This window comes from Magnolia sinica, chromosome 12 (assembly GCF_029962835.1).
Source record: "Magnolia sinica isolate HGM2019 chromosome 12, MsV1, whole genome shotgun sequence".
In the NCBI taxonomy this organism is placed as follows: Eukaryota; Viridiplantae; Streptophyta; class Magnoliopsida; order Magnoliales; family Magnoliaceae; genus Magnolia; species Magnolia sinica.
The window spans coordinates 49333874-49359737 of NC_080584.1; the positions used below are offsets into that span (position 1 = coordinate 49333874).

The 25864-nt window shown below is 38.2% G+C and overlaps 1 protein-coding gene across 4 annotated transcripts in view; it reads right to left on the reverse strand.

Moving 5' to 3' along the window:
• Positions 1–5522: 5522 nt before the first annotated feature.
• Positions 5523–25864, reverse strand: part of LOC131221345 (probable LRR receptor-like serine/threonine-protein kinase At3g47570) — a 42283-nt gene continuing 21941 nt past the window's right edge. The window contains exons 3-5 of one of the 4 annotated variants that reach the window (XM_058216577.1): positions 21912–22000; positions 18975–21734; positions 5523–6258 (exon numbers count right to left, since the gene is read on the reverse strand). In XM_058216577.1, coding sequence (XP_058072560.1) covers positions 5861–6258; positions 18975–21711 — 3135 coding nt within the window. In that variant the 5' untranslated portion in view covers positions 21712–21734; positions 21912–22000 and the 3' untranslated portion in view covers positions 5523–5860. Of the gene's footprint in view, positions 6274–18974; positions 21735–21911; positions 22119–25864 lie in introns of those variants that run through there. The other 3 variants (XM_058216578.1, XM_058216579.1, XM_058216581.1) reach the window with 3 other exon arrangements.

Sequence of the window (25864 nt, forward strand, 5' to 3'; positions counted from 1 at the left end):
GTATTTAATTTCTGAATCAATAAAGGGTCATGCCTGAAACAGATAAGGCTAAAGTTTTCCTAACTGAAATGGGAAAACGATTCAAGAAATCTGATAAATCTGAAGTGGGCATTCTTTTGAATAAATTGACTCGCTCGTCCTACGATGGAAAATGCAACATCCGTGAATACATTGTAGAGCAGATCGAAGTTGTTTCTAAGATCTGTGCTCTAAGGCTTATACTCACTGATGATCAACTGGTTCATTTGATCATGAACAACCTACCTCCCCAATTCGGCACGTTCCTGGTAAACTATAACACTCTAAAGGGCATGTGGACATTGGATGAACTCATCACTTAGTGCGTCCAAGAAGAAGATAGGATCAGACAAATGATAAAAGTTCAAAATATTAATATGGTGACTTCAGGACAAGGGTATGGGCAAGGGAATAAAGGTAGAAGGAAGAGGAAACAAGGTTCTAATAATGGATTCTCTGGTCCAAATGAATCTAAACGCAAATGGGTTAAAGGCAAACCGTGCTTCTTTTGTAAAAAGACGGGTCGTCTAAAGAAAGACTGCGAAGGTTTTAAGAATTGGCTCATAAAGAAAGGTAATTATTCTGTTCTTGTCTGTTTTGAATCTAATCTGACCGATGTGTCAGCGGATTCCTGGTGGATAGATTCAGGAACTACTATTCACATATACACTTCTATGCAAGAATTACTACAGGCCAGGCCACCAACTGATGCGAAGCGCTCAATATACGTAGGCAATGGTGTCAAAGTTGACGTGGAGGCAATATGAGGCTATAGGCTTAAGTTGAAGTTTGGTCATTTTTTGAAATTAGTAAATACATTCTGTGTGCCGTCTATAAGGCGCAATTTAGTTTCAATTTCCTATTTGGATAATTTGAGATATTCGTTCCACTTTGGAAATAAAAGTTTTAGTATTTACTTTAATTCGATTAAAGTTAGAACCAGCTCTTTAGTAAACAACTTATATCAGTTAGACTTGATTGCCTCTCACGTCTATAATATTAATACCTTGCATGGAAATGTAGTGGGATTCAAGCGAAGACTAGACTATGAGAATTCTTCCATGTTGTGGCACAGGCGGCTATGCCATATATCTCGTGAGAGATTAGACAGGCTTGTGCGAAAAGGAATTTTGCATTCTCTAGACTTCTCTGACTATAAAGTATGCATTGATTGCATAAAAGGGAAACAGACTAAAATGAGAAAGAAAGGTGCAACCAGGAGTGTAGATCTATTAGAGGTTATACATACAGATATCTGTGGACCATTCCCTACAGCCTCATGGAGTGGCCATAAATATTTCATTACCTTTATAGATGACTACTCTCGCTTTGGGTACCTATACCTTATTAGTGAGAAATCCGATGCCCTGGATATTTTTAAAATCTATAAGGCCGAGGTTGAAAATCAACTCGATAAGAGAATTAAAGTTGTCAGATCTGACCGTGGTGGTGAGTACTATGGCAGATATGACGAATCAGGACGCAATCCAGGGCCATTCGCTAAATACCTGCAGGATTGTGGCATTGTTGCTTAGTACACTATGCCTGGTACTCTAGAGCAGAATGGAGTTGCTGAGAGACGTAATCGCACCCTTACGAAGTATGGTTAGCAATTCAACATTACCAGAATCTCTGTGGGGTGATGCGATTAAAACTGCAATTCATATATTAAACAGGGTTCCCAGCAAAGCAGTAAGCAAAACTCCTTTTGAGTTGTGGAATGGGAGAAAACCAAGTCTCCGATATTTACATGTTTGGGGTTGTTCTGCTGAGGCTAAAATTTATAAGCCGCATGAAAAGAAGCTTGATCCTAGAACCATAAGTTGTTTCTTCATTGGATACCCAGAAAGATCAAAAAGCTATCGATTCTACTGTCCTTCCTACTCCATCAGGATTGTTGAGACTGGGAATGCCAGATTCATTGAGGACACTGAAAGCAGTGGGAGCACGAACATAAGAAATTTTGTATTTGAGGAACAAAGGACTGTGACTCCTGTCATAGTCAATCCAGATCACGTGGACATTAATGATGCAGTTAATTTTGTAGTCACTGCAGAGCACCACGTAGAACCCCATATACAAACCACTGATGAGGAAATTCAAGATCAGACCCAACAAACTGAACTATTACGAAGATCTGAAAGAGAGAGAATGCCTGTAAATCGAGATGATTACATCGTATACTTACAGGAACACGATTTTAACATAGGGGTGGAAAAGGATCCTGAATCCTTTACACAAGTCAAACAAAGTGTTGATCCTTCTCGTTGGTTTAATGCCATGAAAGATGAGTTGAAATCCATGTAAGACAATAAAGTATAGGATCTTGTAGAGTTACCCACTGGAATAAGGCCGATTGGTTGTAAATGGATATTTAAAACCAAATGGGACTCCAAAGGTAATGTCGAATGATATAAAGCCAGACTTGTTGCCAAGGGTTTTAACCAACGTGAGGGCATTGACTTTAAGGAGACTTTCTCACCAGTATCTAAAAAAGACTCATTCAGGATCATAATGGCTCTTGTAGCTCATATGGATTTAGAGTTACATCAGATGGATGTAAATACTGCATTTCTCAATGGGGATCTGAATGAGAATGTGTACATGTTACAGCCCGAAGGTTTTGTAGCTACTGGCTCAGAACATTTGGTTTTCAAACTTAAGAAGTTCATCTATGGGTTGAAACAGGCATTGCAACAGTGGTACCTTAAGTTTCATGAAGTAATTTCTTCATATGGCTTTGTAGAAAACACTGCAGATGAATGTATCTACATTAAAACCAGTGGGAGTAAGTTCGTCATGATGATTTTGTATGTTGATGACATTCTGTTAGCTTGCAGTGATACCGGGATGTTGAGCGACACCAAGAAATTCTTATCTCAAAGGTTTAAAATGAAAGACCTTGGTGAAGCTTCTAATGTCATCGGCATTGAGATTCGTCGTGACAGAACACTTGGACTGCTCAGCTTGTCACAGAGGGCCTATATTACTAGGGTACTCGAAAGGTATGGCATGCAAAATTGTACTTCAGAAAAGTCGCCCATTGTGAAGGGCGACAATTTTGGTTTATTTCAATGTCCAAAGAATGATTTAGAAAAGAATCGAATGAAAGAATTTCCGTACGCATCAGTAGTAGGGAGCATCATGTATGCTCAAGTTTGTACGCGACCGGATATTGCCTTTATCACTGGAATGTTAGGAAGATATCTATCTAATCCAGGAATGCAACACTGGATAGCTGCAAAGAAAGTATTACGGTATCTTCAGAGAACGAAAGACTTCGGACTCACATACAGAAGGTCTGATCAGTTGGAGTTGATCAGATATTCAGATGCAGACTTCGCCGGCTGCGTTAATACTAAAAAGTCTACTTCAGGATACATCTTCATGATGGTGGGAGGAGCTGTGTCATGGAAAAGCGTGAAACAATCTACTACAGCCTCATCCACTATGGAAGCTGAATTTATTGCCTGTCATGAAGCATCTAATCAGGCACTATGGTTACAAAGTTTCTTCTCAGGTTTGCAGGTACTGGAGCATATCTCGAAACCATTGAGAATATTTTGCGATAATTCGGCTGCTATTTCCTTCTCTAGTAATAACAAGCATTTGTCAAGGTCGAGGCATATCGACATCAAGTATCTTATTGTAAAGGAAAGGGTTCAGAATCATCAAGTGTCCCTGGAATTCATCGGCACTAAGCAAATGATTGCAGATCCGCTCACTAAAGAGCTCCCTATCACGCCATTTCAGGAGCATGTAACATCCATGGGAGTCATTGATCCCACGGATGTTTTCAGTTAGTGGGAGTTGAGCGTACTTTAATTTTCACAGACACTTAGAGATCTCATTTTATACAGTTTGTTTGGATGATTTTGATATAAAGATTCATTTCTGCTTCTCTATATATATGCGTAAATTTTGAGTAAGTAGAACTACAGTCGTGTCTAGTTGGAGACATGTAAAAGCTTCAGACCTCTTAAAGATGGGCACATAACATCACACTAAAGTGCGTAATCCTTATACCACATTTCCTAGTTCGTGATCTATGTCGTTAAGATTGAAAGTATTGTGATCGCGCTTAGACTCACTTCGCCTAAATGTTGTGATGAATACTGCGTTTCAATACTGACTGTCTTGATGGACCAGATTGAATAGCATTACTCATACTGTCCAACTGTTTTCATTGGTTAACCATTTGGATATTTTCTTAAAAGATCAAAACTTGTTTTCTAAATAATTCTATATGACTATCACTAACGTTGCTCAATGAGGCCCAAGTGGGAGAATGTAAGAACTCTATTTAGTGGGCCTCACTGATTAACGGTCTGGATTGTCATATAGTTGGATTGGATGATTGAGTAGACCAGTGGGCCCCACTTCAGGTGAGCGCTACGCAGTCTATCTGCACAGTTCTGCGTATTAGGGCTAGAATGCTATAGCTGTCTTACGTAGACAGCAATTTGAGTTGCACTAGGATCTACAATGTGGAGCGTGGGAGAGAGAGTTGTGATGGGTTTCAAACTCTCTCTCCACAGATTCTATAAAAGAGAGCTAGGTCCCCGATCCTACACCACAGCAGAAATTCGAGTCCCATCTTGTGAATTGTAAAAAGGGTGTGAAGGAGAGGAAGATCCTAAGCTCTACAGGTTTTCTGGTATTCTTATCTGGCTTCCATGGCGGTGCCTCAGCTAGGTAAGCTATCCGACCCCCGATCGCCATGTACCATGCACAGACAGATCCGTGGACCTATTCTGCATATAGATTAAGTCCCACACGACATGGATATAGAATACATACATCAATTTGGGCCGACGATAAGGGCCACACATGTCTTGGGTAAGGCCGAACCAACGAAAAATCACTCTACACAAAACTACACAGAACCCAAACAACTACATGAACTAAAAAATATATACAAGAGGACACCACTAAACCAACCCACAGAATTCCATTAAGGGACTGAAAGGGAGGAGAGAATTTAGAGAACTTTGAAAACAGCTGGAGGCTGACTAGCAACTGAAACATACCAGAAAAGGGCTTCTAGGGATACGCACGCATTAGCTCCTCTAGCCACATTGCACCATGGCTAACAACACAGGTCCAAGTACCAACAACCTTTCTCAACAGGCACTTCAGAAACAGATTGAAAACCAAGCACCCAAGCATCCAATGGGAGAGAACTGGATATCCACCCAAGATTGAAGGCCAGAGAAACAGAGACCCTCTGCTCCATCCTAGAGGCGATACACCATGCCAGAGTAAAATCCCTACTAGCTAGAGCAAAGCAAACATCCGAAAACAGTAACACTCATGTCAAAGCAGCAACAAACAAATTACCTTACAACAAATAAAATCACATCAACAGATGTATTTTATTTTGACAATCAAGGTTCATAGAACTTCAGAAAAAAGGGACAACAATCTGGTGGGACTCAGTATAGATGCATATTGTTTAAAGAATCAAGGTTCATTCAATCGAAGACAATTTTCAGAATAGAGGTGAAGCATCCATGCTGCTGATTTTGGGCGGGAATTAGTTCCATCCAATTGCATTCTCAAGGTGACCAAACTTAGGCTAAATGCCTTAGACCTTCCTATCCCTGCCTCATTTCTGACTAAACAATTATTATTTACTACTCATTTCATTCTATCCATATTAGCTTTTAGTTTAAAAATCATTTCTTAGAAAGATAATATCTTACAATACAATCCTTTAATAAAATGCTGAAAAACTAAGTAGAACACTTGATGCAACTTACTATACACTACATATATATCTTTCATCCTTAGCCACCCAAAATATGTCAAGATTTACTAAGAAAAGATGAACCTTGGCCCCTCAATCGTGGTTGTCTCGATGGATCTCGAACCCAATATATAAATCCCTGATTGCATGCATTTCCACAACAATATCTCTCATGTTCATTCGTTCGCTTGGAGATTCCACAGAACACGCTACACCAATTTTAACTATAGAAACCAGGCACTCTTGCATTTTACTCGGGAAAGTGTTGCTTTGTTTCTTATTGCTCAGAGCTTGAACTTCTTCTGAGAGCAGTTGTCGGTCTACAATCCTCATCACTTGATCAGGCAAAGCCATTTTAGCAAATTCATGAAGGCTCAGGCCGTCTTTAAATAAGTAATCCGTTGGTCTCTTCCCCATGAACATCTCCAAAAGAAGGATCCCATAACTATAGACATCTCCACGTGTAGACACCTTTCCGCCCATTCCATACTCTGTCATTCATGCATCTTGAATTTTTCAGATATTAAGGTTTCATTCCAATAATTAAATAACAATGGAAGATAGTTTTGGACACAGTAGAAGTAGCAATCATTGAAAGCATATCAAACAATTATCCTATTAATTTTAAACTTTTGAAGCATCAAGTTGTGAAGGTACTTTGTAAGCTAATATAGACTTCTATTAAGAAATTAAGAAGAACTTTGAAGAGAATAGGAGAGTATTGATTTTCTTGTTGTATTGCTTCTTCATACTAAAAATGAATTACACACATATTTGTAGGCTTTTAGGTACATTTAACAAATAAAAGCTACTTAACATATGCATCAAAAAACTAAAAGTCACGTGCCTTTTCAACTAAGAGACATACACCCACAAATTTTTAAGCATGAATACATCCATATTCGAAACCCTTAGCATTATTCTCATGCATGTATTGGGGTAAATACATGTATTCTGTAATGTACATGTATTAGAACAAATACGTGTATCTCATAAAGTACATGTATTGGAGCTAATACATGTACCTCTTAAGTGAATTAATTTACCACTTCCCTTTAATGTACTTTCTAAATTAATTCCTACATCTCTTGAAGTTAACAAAACCTTTCTTTTAAGAGTGCCTTGGTGGATGTTAGCCATTTGTTCTTACATCTCGCAAGACTTCAAATCGATCTCGCCACTCTAAACAACTTCGTGAATGAAGTGATGCTTGATTACAATATGCTTTGTCTTATTACGATATTCTAGATTTTTTGTAATTGAGATGGTTGACATATTGTTATAATATATAGTGGTTCCTATCTTTTTCTTTTTACCCATATCTCCAAGAATTCTTCGTAGCCATATTGCTTGAGAAGCCACAAGAGACGCCACCACATACTTTTCTTCTCTTGTAGATTGAGCAAATGCACTTTGTTTCTTTGATGCCAAAGAAAATATGTTGAATCCAAGAGATAAAGTGTATGCCGATGTACTTTTCATATCATCTAGGGATCCCGCCCATTCGCTATCTATATATCCTAACAACTTTAAGTGTGGGATAAGAGTATACATGATTCCAAAGTCCAACGTTCCTTGGATGTATTGCAACACCCGTTAAGCAACTCTCAAGTCTGTTTTGGACAATTCATGAATCTCGAGAGTAAACTGGTAGCAAATATAATATCAAGCCATGCAGTAATAAGATACAAGAGGCTTCCAATGATACTTCTATACAATGATTCATCCACTTTCCTTGAACTATCATCTTTCACAAACTTTTTTAAAGTACCCTTGTTTGTCAATATACGTAAATGGTGAGTCCATCTTTCAAGTGAGCCCCAAATTGAAGATCACAAGTTCAAGACTCATCAAGATAAAGATGTATGAATGTGCTTAATAGGTAAACTAAGCTTCATCTCCCTAAACCAAACTCTATTAGGTATATGCCTCAAAATAAAATGAACATATATATCTTACCCAAAAACATATTTACAAACTCTGTAGTAAGTTTAGATTAGAGATATCTTAGAGTTGGTAGAGAAAGAAATAAAACAAGTAAAATTCATGTATTGATGATTACATCGTGCTGCAATCGAGGGAAGTTTTAATGCAATCGAACAATGTTCAATGGAATCGAAATCCATGCATAATTGTCTAGCAACATCTGTAAAATCAAGCTAGAATTATCGATTGCACCGAAGGAGGTATGATGACATCGAACCCACTTCTATTACATCGACCTTAACCACGTCCTCTATCAACTTTGATTTTTCTCTAAGTGTTATTCAATGTAATCGAAATCATTTCGATGACATCAAAAGTAAGTTATCGATGACATCGAAAGTAGATTTATCCCATCGAAATATGGACCAGTTTGTCCAGCAAGTTTTCTAGGAAAATCTAATATTTTCGATTGCATCAAAGACAGTTTGATGACATCGAAGTTCTTATCGATTGCATCGAAATAGGGACAAATTTATCCAGCAACCAAAGTAAATTTTACAAAGAAAATTAATCTCGATGGCATTGAAGGATGCTCGATGGCATCGGACAGAATCTGTCCCACACCTATTTGAAAAACCTTAGTGCATGAAGTCGATGGGATCGAAGACCTTTCAATGGCATCGACAAGAACATAATTTTACCTTTTTTTTACCGTTGGGATTCAACTTTATATAAACTCTTAGGTTGCTTCTTGGAAAAAAGAGCAAGAATTGAAGAGAGCTTGAGAGAGTTATTGTAATAGTTAATACCCTTATCCTTAAGCCCTCTTTCCCATAAGAGTTCATCATTCAATCCATTGCTCAAGCATTTATTGTCATATTTATTGCTTGGATTGAATTATGAACTATGACATTCATTAAGTTTCTATCAACACTCTTTAATGGTAAATCATTGTGCTAGAATCTTTGAATGCTTAGCTCATGGGATTCTTCTCTATCCTCGAAAGAAAAATCATTTATTAAAGAATATCACACCAAAACCCTAAACCAACAACATCAGAACATTGATTGGAGCATCAACAGACGGTTGCGATTTTAGGGAGTTGAAGACTCTTCATCAACACAAAGTTCTTCACCAACATGTACTGACAAGGGGCTCACTCACTTACAAGTAAGTAATAGAGTCCATAGAGTCTGAAGCCCCTCCCTTGTGTAGGATTGAGATTCAAAGTTTGTTCATAAGCTCATTAAGACCTTTCGTAGGCCTCCGACGGGAGAATACGTATAGTGCTCTTGTATAGGACCTATTGCCTTGTATAGGTATGTGTATTTGCTTTGTGTAGGCATATGAACTTTCCTTGTATAGGTATATGAACTTGCCTTGTATAGGTATATGAACTTGCCTTGTGTAGGCATATGGATTTGCCTTGTGTAGGTATATGAACTTGCTTCTACAATGATCCAAGGACTGAAATTCGATGTATACGGTTAATTTATGATACATAGTCATGGTGTAAATTTTCACATTAAATGGATTGTGGGAACCACGTGATCTAAAATTTAGTAGTCTAAGTTAATGGCATTTTTGTAATTATTGTTGATATGTGAGTTTTGGGAAATCTAATGACTCCACATAGTTATAAGCATGTTTCTAAGCAATTCTTACGAAAGAACATATATCTAATTTATTATGAATAGATAGTTATTCGTCATGTCATTCATGGGAAAGTACTTGCGTCAAATCACGTGATGGATAGTCTTGTCTTGAAATTAACAATCAGATGGTTAGATCTATTGAATGAAGGTAATTCCCAGTGGCTATTTTTGTATTAGGGCGAGAATGTAAGAGTGGGATGGTGGATTGGTATTGTATGCATATATATATATATATATATATATATATATATATATATATATATATATATATATATATATTGCATTCAATCAATTGTTAAAAAATAATCTTAGATACAAATATGTACAATTAAACCATATTAATATTCAGATCTATGTTGATGATATTATTTATGGATCTACATGCACTGACTTGTCTATTAAGTTTGTAGATCTAATGAAATCCAAGTTTGAAATGCGTATGGTTGGAGAACTAAATTACTTTCTTGGATTTCAAGTAAAACAACATGAAGATAGTATATTCATCTCACAAACCAAGTAAGCCTTGAATCTTATAAAAAGATTTGGGTTTGAGAATGAGAAAAATTTTAATACTCCTATGAGTACAACTCTCAAACTCTTTAAGGATGAATCAGGTAAGAGTATAGACTCTCGTTTATATCGGAGTATAACTGGTAGTCTTCTATACTTAACTGCTAGTAGACCTGATATTGCTTTTAGTGTTGGAATATGTGTTAGATATCAATCTGATCCTAATGAATCACATCTAATCGTTATTAAATAGATAATCAAATATGTTGCAAGTATAACTAACTTAGGTCTATGGTATCTGTATGATACAACTGTATAAATTGTCAGATATACTGATACAGGTTGGGTAGGAAATATCGAAGTAAAAAATCTACCAGTGGTGGATGTTTCTACATAGGGAATTGTTTAGTTTCTTGGCTCAGCAAGAAACAAAAATCTATATCGCTCTCAATAGCTGAAGCCAAATATTTCACAGCTAGTAATTAGCTGATCTAGATGAAAAGAATGTTATTTGATTATGGTATTGCGCAAGATACAATGACATTATACTGTGAAACATTATACTCAACGCAATTAATGTTTCAAAAAATCATATTCAACATTCTCGTACAAAACATATTAATATTCGATACCATTAAATTTGAGAATTAGTTGAGAACAAGAGTATTACGTTAAAATATATTCAGATTGAGAAGCAGCTTGCAGACATAATGACAAAACCGCTCGACAGGAATATATTTTTCAAATTAAAGCATGATATTGGTTTGTGTATTTTTAATTAACTAATCATGTTGTTTATGCATTTTCTTTTAATTGTTATATGTTTATAATGTTTAAATGCATAACATGTAAATAAAATTAAAATTTTTTCAACTTCGTTTTGCACATTAAAGGGGGAAAAATCACTTTTCTATTTTCATTTCCCACCTTCTTCTTCGACTAGTCGTGCCTCTCTCAACGAACCCATCTCCAAATCTTTATTGTAAGTGGTCTTTTTCTATTTCCCTTCCAGATTTGGGTTGTTCTTTGCTGTCTATCTTGTATTTGTGGTGTATTTGTGATTTATAACCTTTTTGTAGTGGGTTTTGAGAAAAAAATTTGATCTAGACTCAACCCATCTACTTTTCTTAATCTTCTCTTGTGCAATCACTAAATGGAGTATCGTACAAGGAGGAAGACAACTCACAAGGGCCATGGAGGCACCTCCTCTAGGTCGACTCCCATTAGCGTGAGAACCCTAAGGGGCCCCGAAGAAGATTCGTAGCATGTTAGGGATTTCCATACTAGAGAGATTATAATTGAAAGGACTGTGAATGTTGATCACATTGCACCATTTCAGCTTTTGCCTGTCCTTACCAATATCGGTTGGGAAAATATTCTTGGTTGGGGCGGAACAGCTTACCGTTCCACTGCACAAGCCATGTATGTGTCCATAAGCGACTTGTCCCTTAAAAATCTAACTTTTTCAATTAATTTTAGAGAAGGGATAGTCCCTATTGATTACCACTTGATTTCAGCTTTGACTGATGTAGTCGTCGCTGATGTGGCATTCTCATTGCCAGTCTCCCTGAAAAAATGACTCATATTAAGTGACGAGTGATCACTTGTAGACTATGTCACTTTAACGCTAAATGAAAATCTGGTAATGTTCTCTGTGCTAACCAGATGCTTCCCAAATATCGTGTCCTGCATCAAATTTTTACGTCTAATGTTTATCTAAGGTTTGAGAATATGTCTGAGCTTACTCCCTCCATGGCTCGTGTCCTTCATTCTATAGTAACTGGTATTCCAATATATCTTCCTTCCTTAATGTGGTATTTGATCATTTAATTCCATATTCATCCTGGTCATGGATCGATTCCTTTCGCCTATCTCATGACTTGCATTGTTATTTATTGTAATGTCATCATACCTTCGACTGAGGCTCCTGAGTCGAAGCTACCTTTTGATAATGTTAATTTGAATAAAATGAATCTGGAGTTTCTTCTCAGCCAACGAGATGAAGAAGAGGAGGAAGCACCTATACCAAAGGACACGTTGATGGACGATATATTTGATAAGCTTGATGAGCGGATGATCCATCTTATCTAGACTATCAACCTTCTCAGGTTGATGATCGGCTAAAATCCTTGGAGGAAAAGGTTATTGAGTTGAAGGTCTCTCAAGATAATCTGGCGTAAAATAAAAAATCTTTAATGAAATATATGCAAAAGTATTTTCATCAAATCCCCAAGGGATTGCACCAGATCGATCCTTCTTTGTCAGCTCCCTCTTCCTTTCGATCCGATTAAGTTCATTTATGTTTTTAAATGCTTGGTCTGTAAAACTTATACTTTGTGTGTTTACTTGATGACTCTCTTTTATAACTCTCCTACTTTCCTTTGAATGCTTATTTCCCTTAAGTTGACATTTTTCATATGCTTATCTCCTTATATATTCATATCTTTATATCTTCTTCTACTTTAATTGATATGGTTATTTGAATGTTTTATTTTTTCTCATGTCAAATTGTGACAAAAAGGGGGGGAGGATTTCTTATTATTGGTAGAATGAAGAATGATAAATATGAATGATAGATGATGATTATATGCTTGGAGAATGCGCAACGACTTTTTTGCCTATAAATTGAGGCTTTCTCTCAATCCGAAAATAGAATTTAAGTCTATCAAATCCTTCATCAAGTGAGTGAAAAGCCCTTGTTATATTCAAGCTATTGCACGGTATTTATTAAATATTTTTAATAACTTTTTGTTTAATTCTTTGATTAGTTAGTCTGTCAATTTTATTTTATAAAAAGAGTAAATACTCTTCTTTAAGATCTTAAAGGAATTCAAACAAGTAGTCATTGGTTTGAATCAATTTAATATCAATCTAGAACTTTGAACCCTTGTCTATATGACTGAACATTGAACGATCTATATTCAAGAGAAGTGGTTCTACGACTACATCGACAGATACGTTTTCAAGGTGAAGATAAGTATATAATTCTTTTGTATTTCGGTTTTATTGAGATAGTCAGAAAATCATATTTGTTGGATTTCCTGAGATAGCCAGAAAATCTCAGTGAGTGATTTTTTTGTTTGTGATAGCCCTCTAAAATCACAATTGTATCAGGTTTTAAGGTGCTCCTATAAAAACCTTATTTATAGTGAAAGCCAATATCACGTGGAGAGTGATTATTGGGAGTGGAGTAGGTGTGGCTGTTTGAGAACAATTGGTTGACACACCGAACCACTATAATTCTTAGTATTATGGTGAATGCATTTATTGTTTATGTGGTGAATGGTTGTAATCATTTTAAGATTATGTGGTGAATGCTTGTAATATATTATCTTTTATTTACTCTTGGTTGGTTTAGAATATTGATTCTAACCAGTTTTGTGAAATAAGGTTGTCCTACCTAAACTTATTTGGGTGAAGGTTGTCATATGAATCAGTTTGAATCAACGTTTCAATACTAGTGCAATTGAGATATATGATTTATTTATTATTTCTGTACTTTATTGAATTATTTGACATAGTCCTATTCCCCCCAGGACTGTTTGCTCTCCTTTTCAAAAACTAATTTAGAAACACAGAAAAAGTTAAACCTAATCTTATATTAATTCTAATACTAATGTATTTCAGAAAATTGCAACCGAAGTCCTTGGCAACAGTGCCAAAAACTTGTTGACAACCCTAACTGTAGGGGTATGATGTAGTAATAACTCGGTGAGACCGAGGTCATACCCATAGGGACTTGCTTTTGAGAAATTTCTAGAATACTTTAGAATCAGAACTAGAATCTAAACTAACTACAAAAATTATGTTTAAAAGATTAATGGTGTAAGAAACTATCAGAGATAAAATACTAGAGTGTCAAAGATCCACTTATAAGTTCTTTAGTGTTAATTTACTTGATTCAATCGGATCAAATAACCGGAATAAGTCCTATCCTATCCAACTGATAATGAAGCAGTTAAATCATTATTCATATATTTTAAAACAGATTTGAACATTCATTGAATTGATTCCCTCATAAAGCATCAATGTATTGATCGCAGGAAATTCAAAGCATCTATCATGCTCGGAGTCAACGATAGATTAATGGATTTTACAGAAAAACGATTGCAAAATATTTTTTAAAATAATTTAAAAAAAAAAAAAAAAAAAAAACTCAGTCTTCCTAAGCATCCAAAGTACCCGGAGTCGACAATGGATCAAAATAAACTAAAAATATTTATCCATTCAATCCAAATATTAATGAATTGTTTAACATGAAATCCAAATAACTTAAATCAAAATAAAATAAACATTAAGAAGAACTACAAGCTTCACCTATTAGCTTTAGATAAGAGATTAGCTGACCATAGATACGATTAAACTAAAACTTAAAAAAAAAAAAAAAAAAAAAAAAAAAAAAAAAAAAAAAACTAACTAGAATTAAAAGATTGGAGGACTCCTTGAAGCTCCACAACTCCTTGCTCTACTCTTAACCTAATTCGTGTTTAGAAACTCCTAAAATATCCCTTTATATAGGCTTGAGTCGCACTGACTTCAAAACTAACTTGATTTTACGCAGCTATCATTTTTTTGATGGCACCTTCAATGGGATCGATCCTCCTTCGATGGCATTGAACTCTTATCGAAGCGTCTGGGTGAAATCAGAAAACTGACTAGCAACGGACTTTTGAATTTTCATATTTTATCAATGTCGTCAAACCTCCTTCGATGGGGTTGAATTGGTTTTGATGGCATTGAACATGTCCTCGATGGCATTGAAGAATGCTCATATATGTCCAACAACAAAATCGAATTTTTCATTATTTTTGTGATGGGATCGAAGAGGCTTTGATGGCATCGACGCTTCCTTTAATAACATCAAAGGTGTCATCGATGTCATCGAAAGGTTGATTTTTACACTTCCGATTTTCTGTACTTTGACTCCTCGATTTTTTTCCTTCTTTACTTGATTTCCTTAGATCTTAGACTCTTGAATTCTTCAATCTTAACCTCCATATATATAATTCTTTACTTAGTAATTCTTTGACATTAAATTCATTCTTTAAGCATCCTTTTTCCATAGCTCTCAAAATCACATCGTTAGAGAAAACATGTATAATTAGATCAATTAAGCACATCCATATTTATAAAACCAATGTATAACAAGGGGGAAATATACAATAATTCACACTCAATAGTCGTCATGGTTTGTTACATTCATTGACGACTATTCCAGAAAAATGTGGGTTTATTTTATAAAAAATAAATTTGATGTTTTCACTAACTTTAAGAAATAGTAGGCAATATTGGTAAAATAGTCAGAGGGCGAAAGTTGAAAGTGTTGAAGATATAACTGTGGAGAATTCAATCCGTTTTGTAAGGATGAAAGGATCGTGAGGCACAACACAATGCGGCAAGCACCAGAGCAGAATGGTGTGGCTAGCTAGCTGATGAATCAGACTTTCTTGGAGAGGGCTCAATGCATGATGAGCAACATTGGGTTAGGTAAGTAAACATGAACTAAGGCTAATAACACAGATTAATATTTAGTGAATCAGTCCACTTCTATGGCTATTGATTGTAAAATTTCTGAGGAAGTGTAGAGTGGTCAACAGGTAAACTACACCATACTGCAAGTATTTGGTTATGATGCTTACTATCATATGACATCAATTAAGATAAATAAGTTGGACCAAAAGGCTAAAAAGTACATTTTTGTCCGCTATAGTGTTTGTGTGAAGGATTACATGTTATTTAATCAGGTCACACGGAAAACTATCCTTAGTTGTGACGTTAAATTCAATGAAGGATCCTTATTCCATAAGGATGAGCACAAGGATGCTGAAAGTTGGTTCTGGACATTCAGATAGACTCAAATGAGACAACCTGATACTAAGACGTAGGCAGAGATATAAGAGCAGTTGGAGTAGTCACCTGTGAGAAGGAATTTGTCAAGGGATCATAGGTTACTGGTGAGATATAGGGATGAGTCGAATGTTGCATTTGCCCTCATTACTAATGAGGAGGATCCGTCTACTTTTCAGGAGGCTCTTGACGATATAGATGCTGAAAAGTGGAAAACAATAATGAATGACGAGATGAATTTTCTATACGAAAATGAGACATGGGAGATGGGAGAGCTTTCCATCGGCCATAAACCAATCGGGTACAAGTGGATTTTCAAGAAAAAATATGATATGTATAAGGTAAGATTGGTAGCGAAGGCATACACTTAGAGAGAAGGCATAAACTTCACTGAGATTTTTGTTGAAGCAAGTATCTATCAGATTCGTGTTGGCACTGGTTGCCCAATACGATCTTGAGTTGGAACGGATGGATATGAAGACTACTTTTCTGCATAGAAAATTGGTAAAAGAGATTTACATGAAGCAGTCAGAAGATTTTAAAATACAAGGGATAGAGAACAAGGTTTGCAGGTTAAAGAGGTCATTATATGGCCTGAAACAATCGTCTAAATAGTGGTATAAGAATTTTAATTCTTTCATGACGAGTCAAAGGTTTACCAACAATGAGTATGATCATTGTGTCTATTACAAGACACTAGTGATAGGAAGTTCATTATATTGGTATTGTATATTGATAACATGCTTATCGCTAATCATAATATGTTTAAGATCAATAAACTGAAGGCTCAACTATCAAGGACATTTAAGATGAAAGATCTGCGGGCTGCAAAAAGGGTTCTTGACATTGACATACATAAAGACATAAAAATGAGCAGGCTATGGTTATCTCAAGAGGAATAATTTGAGAATGTATTGGTGAAGTATAGGATGGACAAGGCAAAGCTAGCCTGTTAGCATTCTCCACGTGGCTCATTTTAAGCTTTCTTATGAAGAATGTCCTTGAACAGATGAAGAAAAGCAGGTTATGTCTCATGTGCCTTATTCGAGTGCAATCAGGACTTTATGTATCCCATGGTCTGTACAAGATCGGATATTTCACATGTGTTGGGTGTTATTAGTAAATACATGTATAACCTTAGAAAGCAACACTAGGAGACAATGAAATGGCTACTTTGATATATTCAAGGTATGCAGGACTACGTCTTCACATTTGAAAAATCAAATAACAAGTTAATATACTATGTGGATTCAAATTACATTTGCAATAGGATGATAGAAGGTTGACTTCTAGTTACTTGTTTTTACCAATGAGTGAAGTGATTAGTTTAATATTGAAGTTTCAATCTATGGTAAATCTTTTCACAATCGAAGTTGAGTATATGGTAGTAACAGAAGCATTTAAGGAAGCGGTTCAGTTGAGGGGAATGATAAATTAGTTGGGGCTTTAGCAGGAAGCCGTGCCAGTTAATTGTGACAGCGAAGGCGGAATCAATCTAGCTAAAAACTTTGTTTATCACTCACATACTAAAACATATTGATGTGCCTCATCATTTTATCGAGCAAGTGCTTGAGGAAGGAAGAGTGACTCTAAAGAAGATCCACACAAGCATGAATCTCGTTGATATGCTTATGAAGGTGGTTTATACAGATAAGTTCAAGTTTTGTACAACTTCTATGGGCTTGGCAAAGTCGAAATGAGAATGGAGTATGCATGAGAAGTGATGATGAAGCTATGATAGAAGACAATTAGAGATAGTGGTGATCAAGGGCTATGGATAGTGAAGATTGAAGATATAGTGGAGATTGTTATTGACATTTTAAATCTGTATGTAAGATCCCTTCGAGAAGATGTCGATGCTATCGACAGTCCGGCCGATCCCATTAAGAAAATCTGGAAAAATCATATTTGCTTATTAGAAAGTTTTAGAAGTTGCTACTCGATGGCATTGAAGGATCTTCAATGTCATCGATGAGGCTTCAATGTCTGTTGATGCCATCGAAGGTCCTATTGAGCGCATGCGCAAAATTCCATAAGTGCAGGATTTGTTTCCTATTTCGGTTGGGTAGTATATATATCAGGTGTAATCGGGATTAGGAAAGGACTAAGAGGTGTATTAGGGTTTTCTAAAACGTTACTAAGTGTTCAAGGGCATAGCTAGGGTTTGAAGGAGATTCAAGGCTTGTTCAAATCAGTAAGATCATCTATTCGAGGCTGGTTTGAATCAGTAAGATCATCTATCTCTTGTAATTCTACTTTTATAGTATATTACTTGTCACTTTGTGTCATGGTTTTTCCCACAAGCATTCTTCCACATAAAAGTTGGATTTTTTTGTTGGGCCAGCTTACCCTAGGTGTACTTTGCTTGATTCCATTCCCTGTATTTCCAAGGTTCCTAACGTGATATACCATGAAATGTGTGCTACAATAACAGCCATATCTGATTGATTGATTGGATTGTCCACGTGTACTGAACCAACTAGGGGCATCATGACTTGTGTTGCTGTGTGTGAACTAGCAACAATTGCAACGACAATAGCAACAACACAAACAATGGAGACGAATTTTGCTAACTTTGCTGCAGTTGGTCTAGCTAGGTGGGGAGCCCCTCTCGATGTCGACCGGTATTTCGTTCTGTGGGAGATTCCCTTCTCCACCTGTTCTTCCATTTTTCATTGTCGGGGTTGGGTTGCGGAAGTTGAATTGCATACTGAGTTACTCATTTACGCTCTTATTGTACTAAGTAAACTTTATTGTGCCAACTGTGAATGCATGTGGTTTATCCATGCCGTCCATCCGTTTTTCCTGATCACACGATGACGCAGACATGGATGAAGGGAAAACACAAATATCAGCTTGATCTAAAACTTCTATGGCTCCCAAGGACTTTTCCACAATAGACGTTCTATTCACACTGTTTCCGGTGGTGTGGTCCACTTGGGCTTTGGATATGCTTCATTTTTTTGTTTTGATAAAGCCCAAAAATTATCTGGTTAAATGAAGGTACGGAGTGACAAAATGCAAGAATGTCGGGGGGCCCCACAGAGTTTACTCAGTACCCACTGAGTTACTCAGTACGTTCTGTATAGCCTTTTCTTGAATATAAATAAAGGTATTTTAGTCTTTTTATTTTTTTCTAAAGAACATAAGTGACAATAGCAGTAGCATTAAGAGCTACAGAATTTGTGAGTTCTAGCTAGATATCTCAAAACTTTTACAAAGCATTTATAAAAAGATAAAAGAACAAAGAAAAACCAAGAAATTATTACCTGGAGGAACATAGCCAACAGATCCCTTTATCCCAGATGACCTGGTTTGATCTTGAGAGGTATTAGCACTAGAAAGGAATCCTGCTATTCCAAAATCACCCACATGGGCGTGCATGTCATCATCCAGTAGGACATTGCTTGGTTTTAGATCACGATGAATGACCTGCATGTGGCAATGGTGATGAAGATACTCCAATGCAGAAGCAACATCAATGGCTATATCTAGCCTTTGAATAAGGTTCAAGCTCCACAACTCTTGCTTCCCATGTACACTTGGATGCAACCACTTCTCTAGACTCCCATTAGGCATGTACTCAAATACTAGAGCTTTGAATTCATTGCCTTCAAAATTAATGCTTGAGCAAGCAGTTATGATTTTAACTAGATTCCGATGCCGGATATTTCTCAAGGCTTCACATTCGACCATGAAACTCCTAGAAGCACCACGTTGTTGTAGATTGAAAACTTTCACTACAACACATGTTTGATCGTGATCTAGAAGCCCTTTGTATACAGAACCATAACTTCCCACACCAATCAAATTATCCAAAGAGAACCCACCAGTCGCTTTAAAGAGATCCGCATAAGAAACATTTAAAAATTGGCCCTCCAAGAAAAAGTCAGGCAAGGGCCTCTTGTTTGCCTTTCTACTCACCCGAAAAAGTGTAGCAAAGAGAAATGATGAAAGAATCAAACCCAAAACTACACTGACCATGGAGATTATTACTCTTAGAGAGATCGACATTCCATGTTTCTTAGGAGCTTTCCTTGGGCATGCTGGCAGCCGTAATTGTGGGACACCTCCACAAAGCTCCTTGTTTCTAAGGACTGAAAATTTGCTTGAATTTTGGAAAACCCCTTGAGTTGGGACTGGGCCATTGAGATTATTGGATGACAAGTCCAAGTACTCCAGAATTGGAAATTTCTCTAGAGCTACTGGAATATGCCCAGACAAATTATTATGAGAAAAATCTAGCAATTTAATACCTTTTAAGTTGCTCAAACCCGGAGGAATGGCTCCTTGAAATAAGTTATTACTCAAATTGAGGACTTCAAGGCTCAGACAATTGTTTATCTCACTAGGAATTTCACCCATCAATTTGTTGTCAGCAGCAAACAAATATTGAAGTAGTTCCGACTTACCAACGACTGGTGGTAGAGATCCAACCAAAGAATTCTGGTCTATATTAAGTGTGACCAGGGAATGAATACTTAAAATTTCTTTGGGTATGGTACCATTCAGCTTGTTTCTACTAAGAACCAATGTTTCAAGATGACGACAGTTTCCCAGACTCGAGGGGATGCTTCCTTGCAAACAATTTCCATCTAAATAGAGTTTAACCAACCGAGTGATGTTGCCAACGGAGGATGGGATTTGTCCTGAAAGTCTGTTGCTGTACAAATACAATCCCTGCAAATTTTGAAGCTTCCCAACACCAATAGGAATAATACCCATCACAAAGCTCCTATATACACCAAACCTATTTAAGTTGAAGAGATTACTAATATCTGTTGGGATGCTTCCAGATATTGGGTTTTCTCCTAACTCTAGTATTTTTAGGTGGATAGAGAGATTGACAATGCTGGCAGGAAGTTCTCCTCTCAGTCGATTGGAATGGAGATGTACTACTTCCAAATGACTGCAATTGGTCAAAGAAGTGAGGAAAGTCAAGTCATGATCTCCTTCTCCACCTCCAAGATGATTACCAAGTCCAAATAGGATATGGAGATCCTGCAATCTTCCCAAATTTCCAGGAACAGGTCCACTAAAATTATTATTAGCAAAACTAATAACAGCAAGTTTTGAAGCATTGGGTAATGAAACTGGTATTGGCCCCGTAAATGCATTTTCTGAAAGGTGAAGATATTTGAGATTAGGAAGGGTGAGACCGAGATTGGCTGGAACCTTTCCATGAAGTCGGTTAAATGTCACACAGAACTCAACGATGGATGAAAGGTTGTAAAGCGATGGTGGGATGAGACCAGACAGGTTATTTGAATATATATCAAGATTTTGTAACTTCACTAGCCGTCCTAGCTCATTTGGGATGCTTCCTTCCACACCATTATAATATAGATAGAGAGTAACAAGAGACGAGAGGTTCCCGAGTGGTGCTGGGATGTTACCGGTGAGATTGTTACGGCCAAGATTCAATGTCACGAGCTTTGACAGTGAGCTAAGCTCGACTGGAATTCTCCCCACGAGCTTGTTTTCATCTAAAATGATAGATCTGAGTTCCGAGCAGTTGGACAGATTGTCGGGGATTCCTCCTTGCAGCAGATTATGACTCAGATTAAGATCTCGAAGCCAGAAGAGCCGGCCCATTTCTCGTGGGATTTCACCATGGAAGCTGTTGTTCGAGAGGTTGATACTTCTCAGGAAGGTGAGGTTTGCTACGTGAGGTGACATGAGCCCCACCAATCTGTGAGACCCAAGATTCAAGGAGGTGACTCTTTGAGGATGCCTGCAACTGCATGTGACTCCTTCCCAGTTGCAGAAATGGAGGGAATAGTTCCATGAGTTGAAGACGAGGAAAGGATCTTCAGATATCCAATCCTTGAATGCGATCAAAGCAAGTTGATCCGTCTCATTTCCCAAGGTGGGGGAATCAATTCGTATGCAGTTCATGCATGGGAGAAGGAAGGGAAGGAGGAGTAATGACCAAAATCCCCGTTGAGGTACAAGTGCAAGCTCCATTCTTCTTCTTGAGATGGTCTGATTATTTGAATCGTCCATGTTCCAATAATCCGCTAGTTAAGCTGTAGCATTACAATTCAGAGATGATAGTAAGCTTTTATTTTCTAGAGTTGAATGCAATATATTGAAAATTCTCTTTTCATTGTTCTATAGTCAATGATACTAAAATTTTATTTTTCAGATATGATACAAACCTTTTTAGTATCTAATAATTCACAAATATTGAAGTCAGAAAGAACCTGGAATATTTTTGTTGCTACTGAATTGTATCATGGTGCAGCGCAGCGGGTGTATCGTTCTGCTGAATGTCTCGACTTGCTTCATGTCTCTGTTCAAACAGGATTATTTAGTTTAGATTCGGAAGTAATGTTATCTTATCCATGCTATTGTTTTGATTTCTGTCTGTAAAGAAAATAACAATTTTTTCATATGGTCGTCTGTCTTTTGGGCTACTGAAAATAACAATCTTATCCATGCTACTGAAAACCTCTTGCCTTTGAACTATTTCTCAAAATCTGTTTATAGTTTTCATTGTCCCGAATATTTTCTATTCCTGTGACCCACTTGAGCTTTTTAATCAGCTTCATTTTTGGTCCATGCCCTGAAAAGGGATGGAAAAATAGATGGACATAATAGATTTGTCACAAACATCATGATCGAGTGAGGGTTGCATGGAAATCAACGCAATTAAATGCGTGCTCATGGCGGCTCTTGTTTTGGGGTTGCACAGCAATCAAGTTCAGGTGTTCAAATGGGTCGGTGGACATTTAAGCCCAGGGGTGAGGGTTGCATGATCATAGGTGAGGCCACCATGATGTTTGTGACAAATTCACCCTTTCCATATGTTTTACCAGCTCATTTTAGGACACAGGCCCAAAAAAGAGCCAGATCCAAAGTGAAATTTTGGATGGCTGAGCTTTCTTTCCTACTATTTCCCGTTGTATGGTATGGCCTACTTGAGCTTCGGATCTGCCACATTTTTTGGCCCATGCCCTAAAGTGAGATTAAAAAATAATAATAGATGGATGGGTGGCTTTTTTACAAAAAAATCTGCGGCCCCACCTATATTTCAACGGTGGGCATTCAATTTGGGCCCATTCCCTAAAATGAGTTAGAAAACAGAGGAACAAGGTGGATTTGTCATGAACGTAGCGGTGGGCCTTGCGTACAGTCGAGTGAGGGTTGCACGACAATCAACAGTCAATTAAACGTGTTGAGAGTAGTTGGGGGTGGTTTGCACAGCGATCAAGGTCAGCTTAGTGTTCAAATGTTGTCGGACATTAAGTGCCTGTTTTGTAAAACTTAATTTCAACACTTATTATTAAAACGTGCTTTTTGTGATTTTTCCTTATTCAAATTGTTTGGTAAATTAAAAAATGTAAGTGCTTGTTGATGCAAATCTTGACGTTCTCCTTAGGTGACTTGAGACATGCAAAAGAAGACAAAGATAGAGACCATGGCTGCATCAGCCAAAGTCAGATAGGCAAGCTAGGTCTAGTAGAATGTAGGATTTTTGAGAGTATTTTATGGGTTGGATTGTGTGTACCTTTCACTATTGAGAGTGCTCTTATTTATAGATGAATGTTAGCAGTGGCGTAGAGGGGGATTCCCTATTTCGCAGGATCGTATTGTAGAGGGATTTGTATCCTAAACGTGTCGTGGGTATCTTCCCAGATCCTCGGCGAAGATCTTGGGCAGATTCGTGTTGCGATCATCTTCCAAGATTCTCTGCTAGGATCTTGGGTAGTTACAGTCAGAACAAGGTCAGAATCAGTAGAAGCATGTGGTAGGAGTCTGAGGTGGATGGTCAATCCGTAGAGAGGCTTTTTCGACCTGAATTCTTAGTGAGTTGTGGTCGATTCTTCCCGTGGCATTTGGCAGATTACCGACCTGCCGACCTACCCTTGGAAGTTGTGTCGGAGGGCGAAGACCGAGCTCCTTTCCTTAGTAGAGTATAGATGAGATATCAGGGATGACCATCCTCTTCATTTTTTCATATGGCGTCGGGTCGTACTTCGGTGGCTCTTGCTAAGAGATGTTTCGAGCAACAACTCAGAAATAGATGGGACCATGGTGGACCTTAGGGTCGTACAATGAAGTACAATATAATGCTCTTCCATGGCCATTGAGGAGCTCCTTGGTCATGACTGGTGTTAGTCGACCTCCTCGTAACGTGCATAGATGTCCGAGCTGGCCTCTTCTCAGTGGTCAGTCCATTTTTCACCCATAATAGTAAGCCCAATACTTTCGAGCTCGCCCAGTGGGCTAGGGAAGTAAGTCAGTTTTGGTGAGGTCGGACATTCTTGCACATGAGGTGTCGAGCCTGCTTGTTATCATGCGAAGTAAGGCGACGTGCACGGGAATTGGGACGTATATGCAATCATGATACTTCACGCTCGAGGTGGCATGCCTTGGCTTCTGGAGAGTCGAGTCAGCCGCCAACTGGGAGAGCTCCACTTGTCCAAACGTGGGCGTCGAGGAGCCGTTTTGGCTACCGCTTTAAGTGCGAGCATTAAATGCTCGTACGGATGGGTTTCCTATAAAAGGGGGGAGCCCTAATCATGCAAGGGTTATTTGCCTCGCTACTTCTCTCTGACTTATGTGATTTCTAGGCGATTTCCAACAATCCTCAAAAAGCTTCGTCTCTAGTGAGCTTTATCTCTCCCATCTTCCCTCCCTTTTTTCATTTTTCTTCTGGGCCCCTGATTTTTTACCATCATTGAGGCCAATCATGTCAAGTTCATTGAATTAGTGGGAGGAATCAATGGTGTACCAACGTGAAAGGGGCCCGAAAGACTTGGATTTTCTGGAGAATCCGCCGTCTCCTTTAGTGATGATGAGTGATAAGGACTTCTAAGCATCCTACAGGTTGAGGATGGCCACTCAGACCTCGGCTGAGCGACCAATGAACGTTGAGGGGTCTGCCCCAGCCAGGGAGAAGGTCGGTCAGTCTTCGTCAAAATCAAAAGAAACTAGGCTAATCGGATCGACGCTGATGAGATCTAACCTAGTACGGATCAGGTCAGAGTATCACATTCTAGACTCAGTGGTGCTCCGAGCTCCCGTACTTGGTGAAATTCCAAGTGAGCCCAAGGACAACGAGGTGGCCATATTCTTGGTCACCCTGCAGTGCAGCTTGAGGCTCCTTCTCTATCGTATGGTTAGGGAGGTCCTCTTGCGCATGGAGTTAGCTCCCGGAAAAATAATTCTGAATGCCTAGAGGGCCTTGGTGGGGTCGCTCATTCTTTAGGCCAAGCTCGAACAACCCAAGCTAACCATGAATGAGTCTCTCCACCTGTACTAGGTGAAGTACAACCCATACAATGAGGGATGGTATTACTTTTCAACTTGGCCACTCACGAGCAAGGCCATTATCACGGAAACCCCGACCTCGAATAAAAATTGGAAAAGTAAGTGGTTCTGGGCGTCAAGAGATTGGGAGGATGTAGCAACTTCCGGGCTACATCCTTGGGTTCCGACCCATTTTGCTCAACTAGGTCGGTATATCCAAACTGACTTTTTCCTTAGTTTATTTTTTCCTTTCTTATTTCTAACTATAGTTTTCTTTGACAGCTCTGCCCAATTATCCTGCTAGAGTGAGCGAGTCGGAGCGTGACCGAATATATGAGGCGAAGTTGGTAGATGCCAAGCTAAGGTCTTAGAGGCAGCTGATCACGCCCGAGCTTCTTAAAAAAGCAGGTCTTGCCTCGTCCATATCAGGTATACCCTAGTAGATAGTCAAAAATTATTTCATCTCTTTCTATTTGTTAATCATTCCCTTTTGTCGTGTAGGGATGCCTGAGTAGACTCGATCCAAGTGTCATGCTCCTTCTGAGGCCGAAGTGGTCCAGAAAAAACAAAATCCATCTTCGAAGAGGAGGGGAACCCCCCCCCCCCCCCCCCCCCCCCCCGGTCCACGGAGGTCAGTCGAGCTTGGCTGCCAACCCTGCCGCCACTCATGCCACCACCTATTCAGACCCGTCAGTGGTCTCGGGGTCAGTCAAGGTCGCCTCGCTGAAGGAGGCAGCCCATCTCAAATCCCAACTTTCTGAGGTTCAGGCAATTTCTGTTCCTGAGGCTTAGCCCTTCGCAGCTCGGGCTAAGGCAGGAAGTTCGGTTGATTGCCAAGAGAGTGAGGCCCGGGGGACCCTCAGGTTTGCTTCTGCCACGACAGAGGGCCTCTTATAGTGGG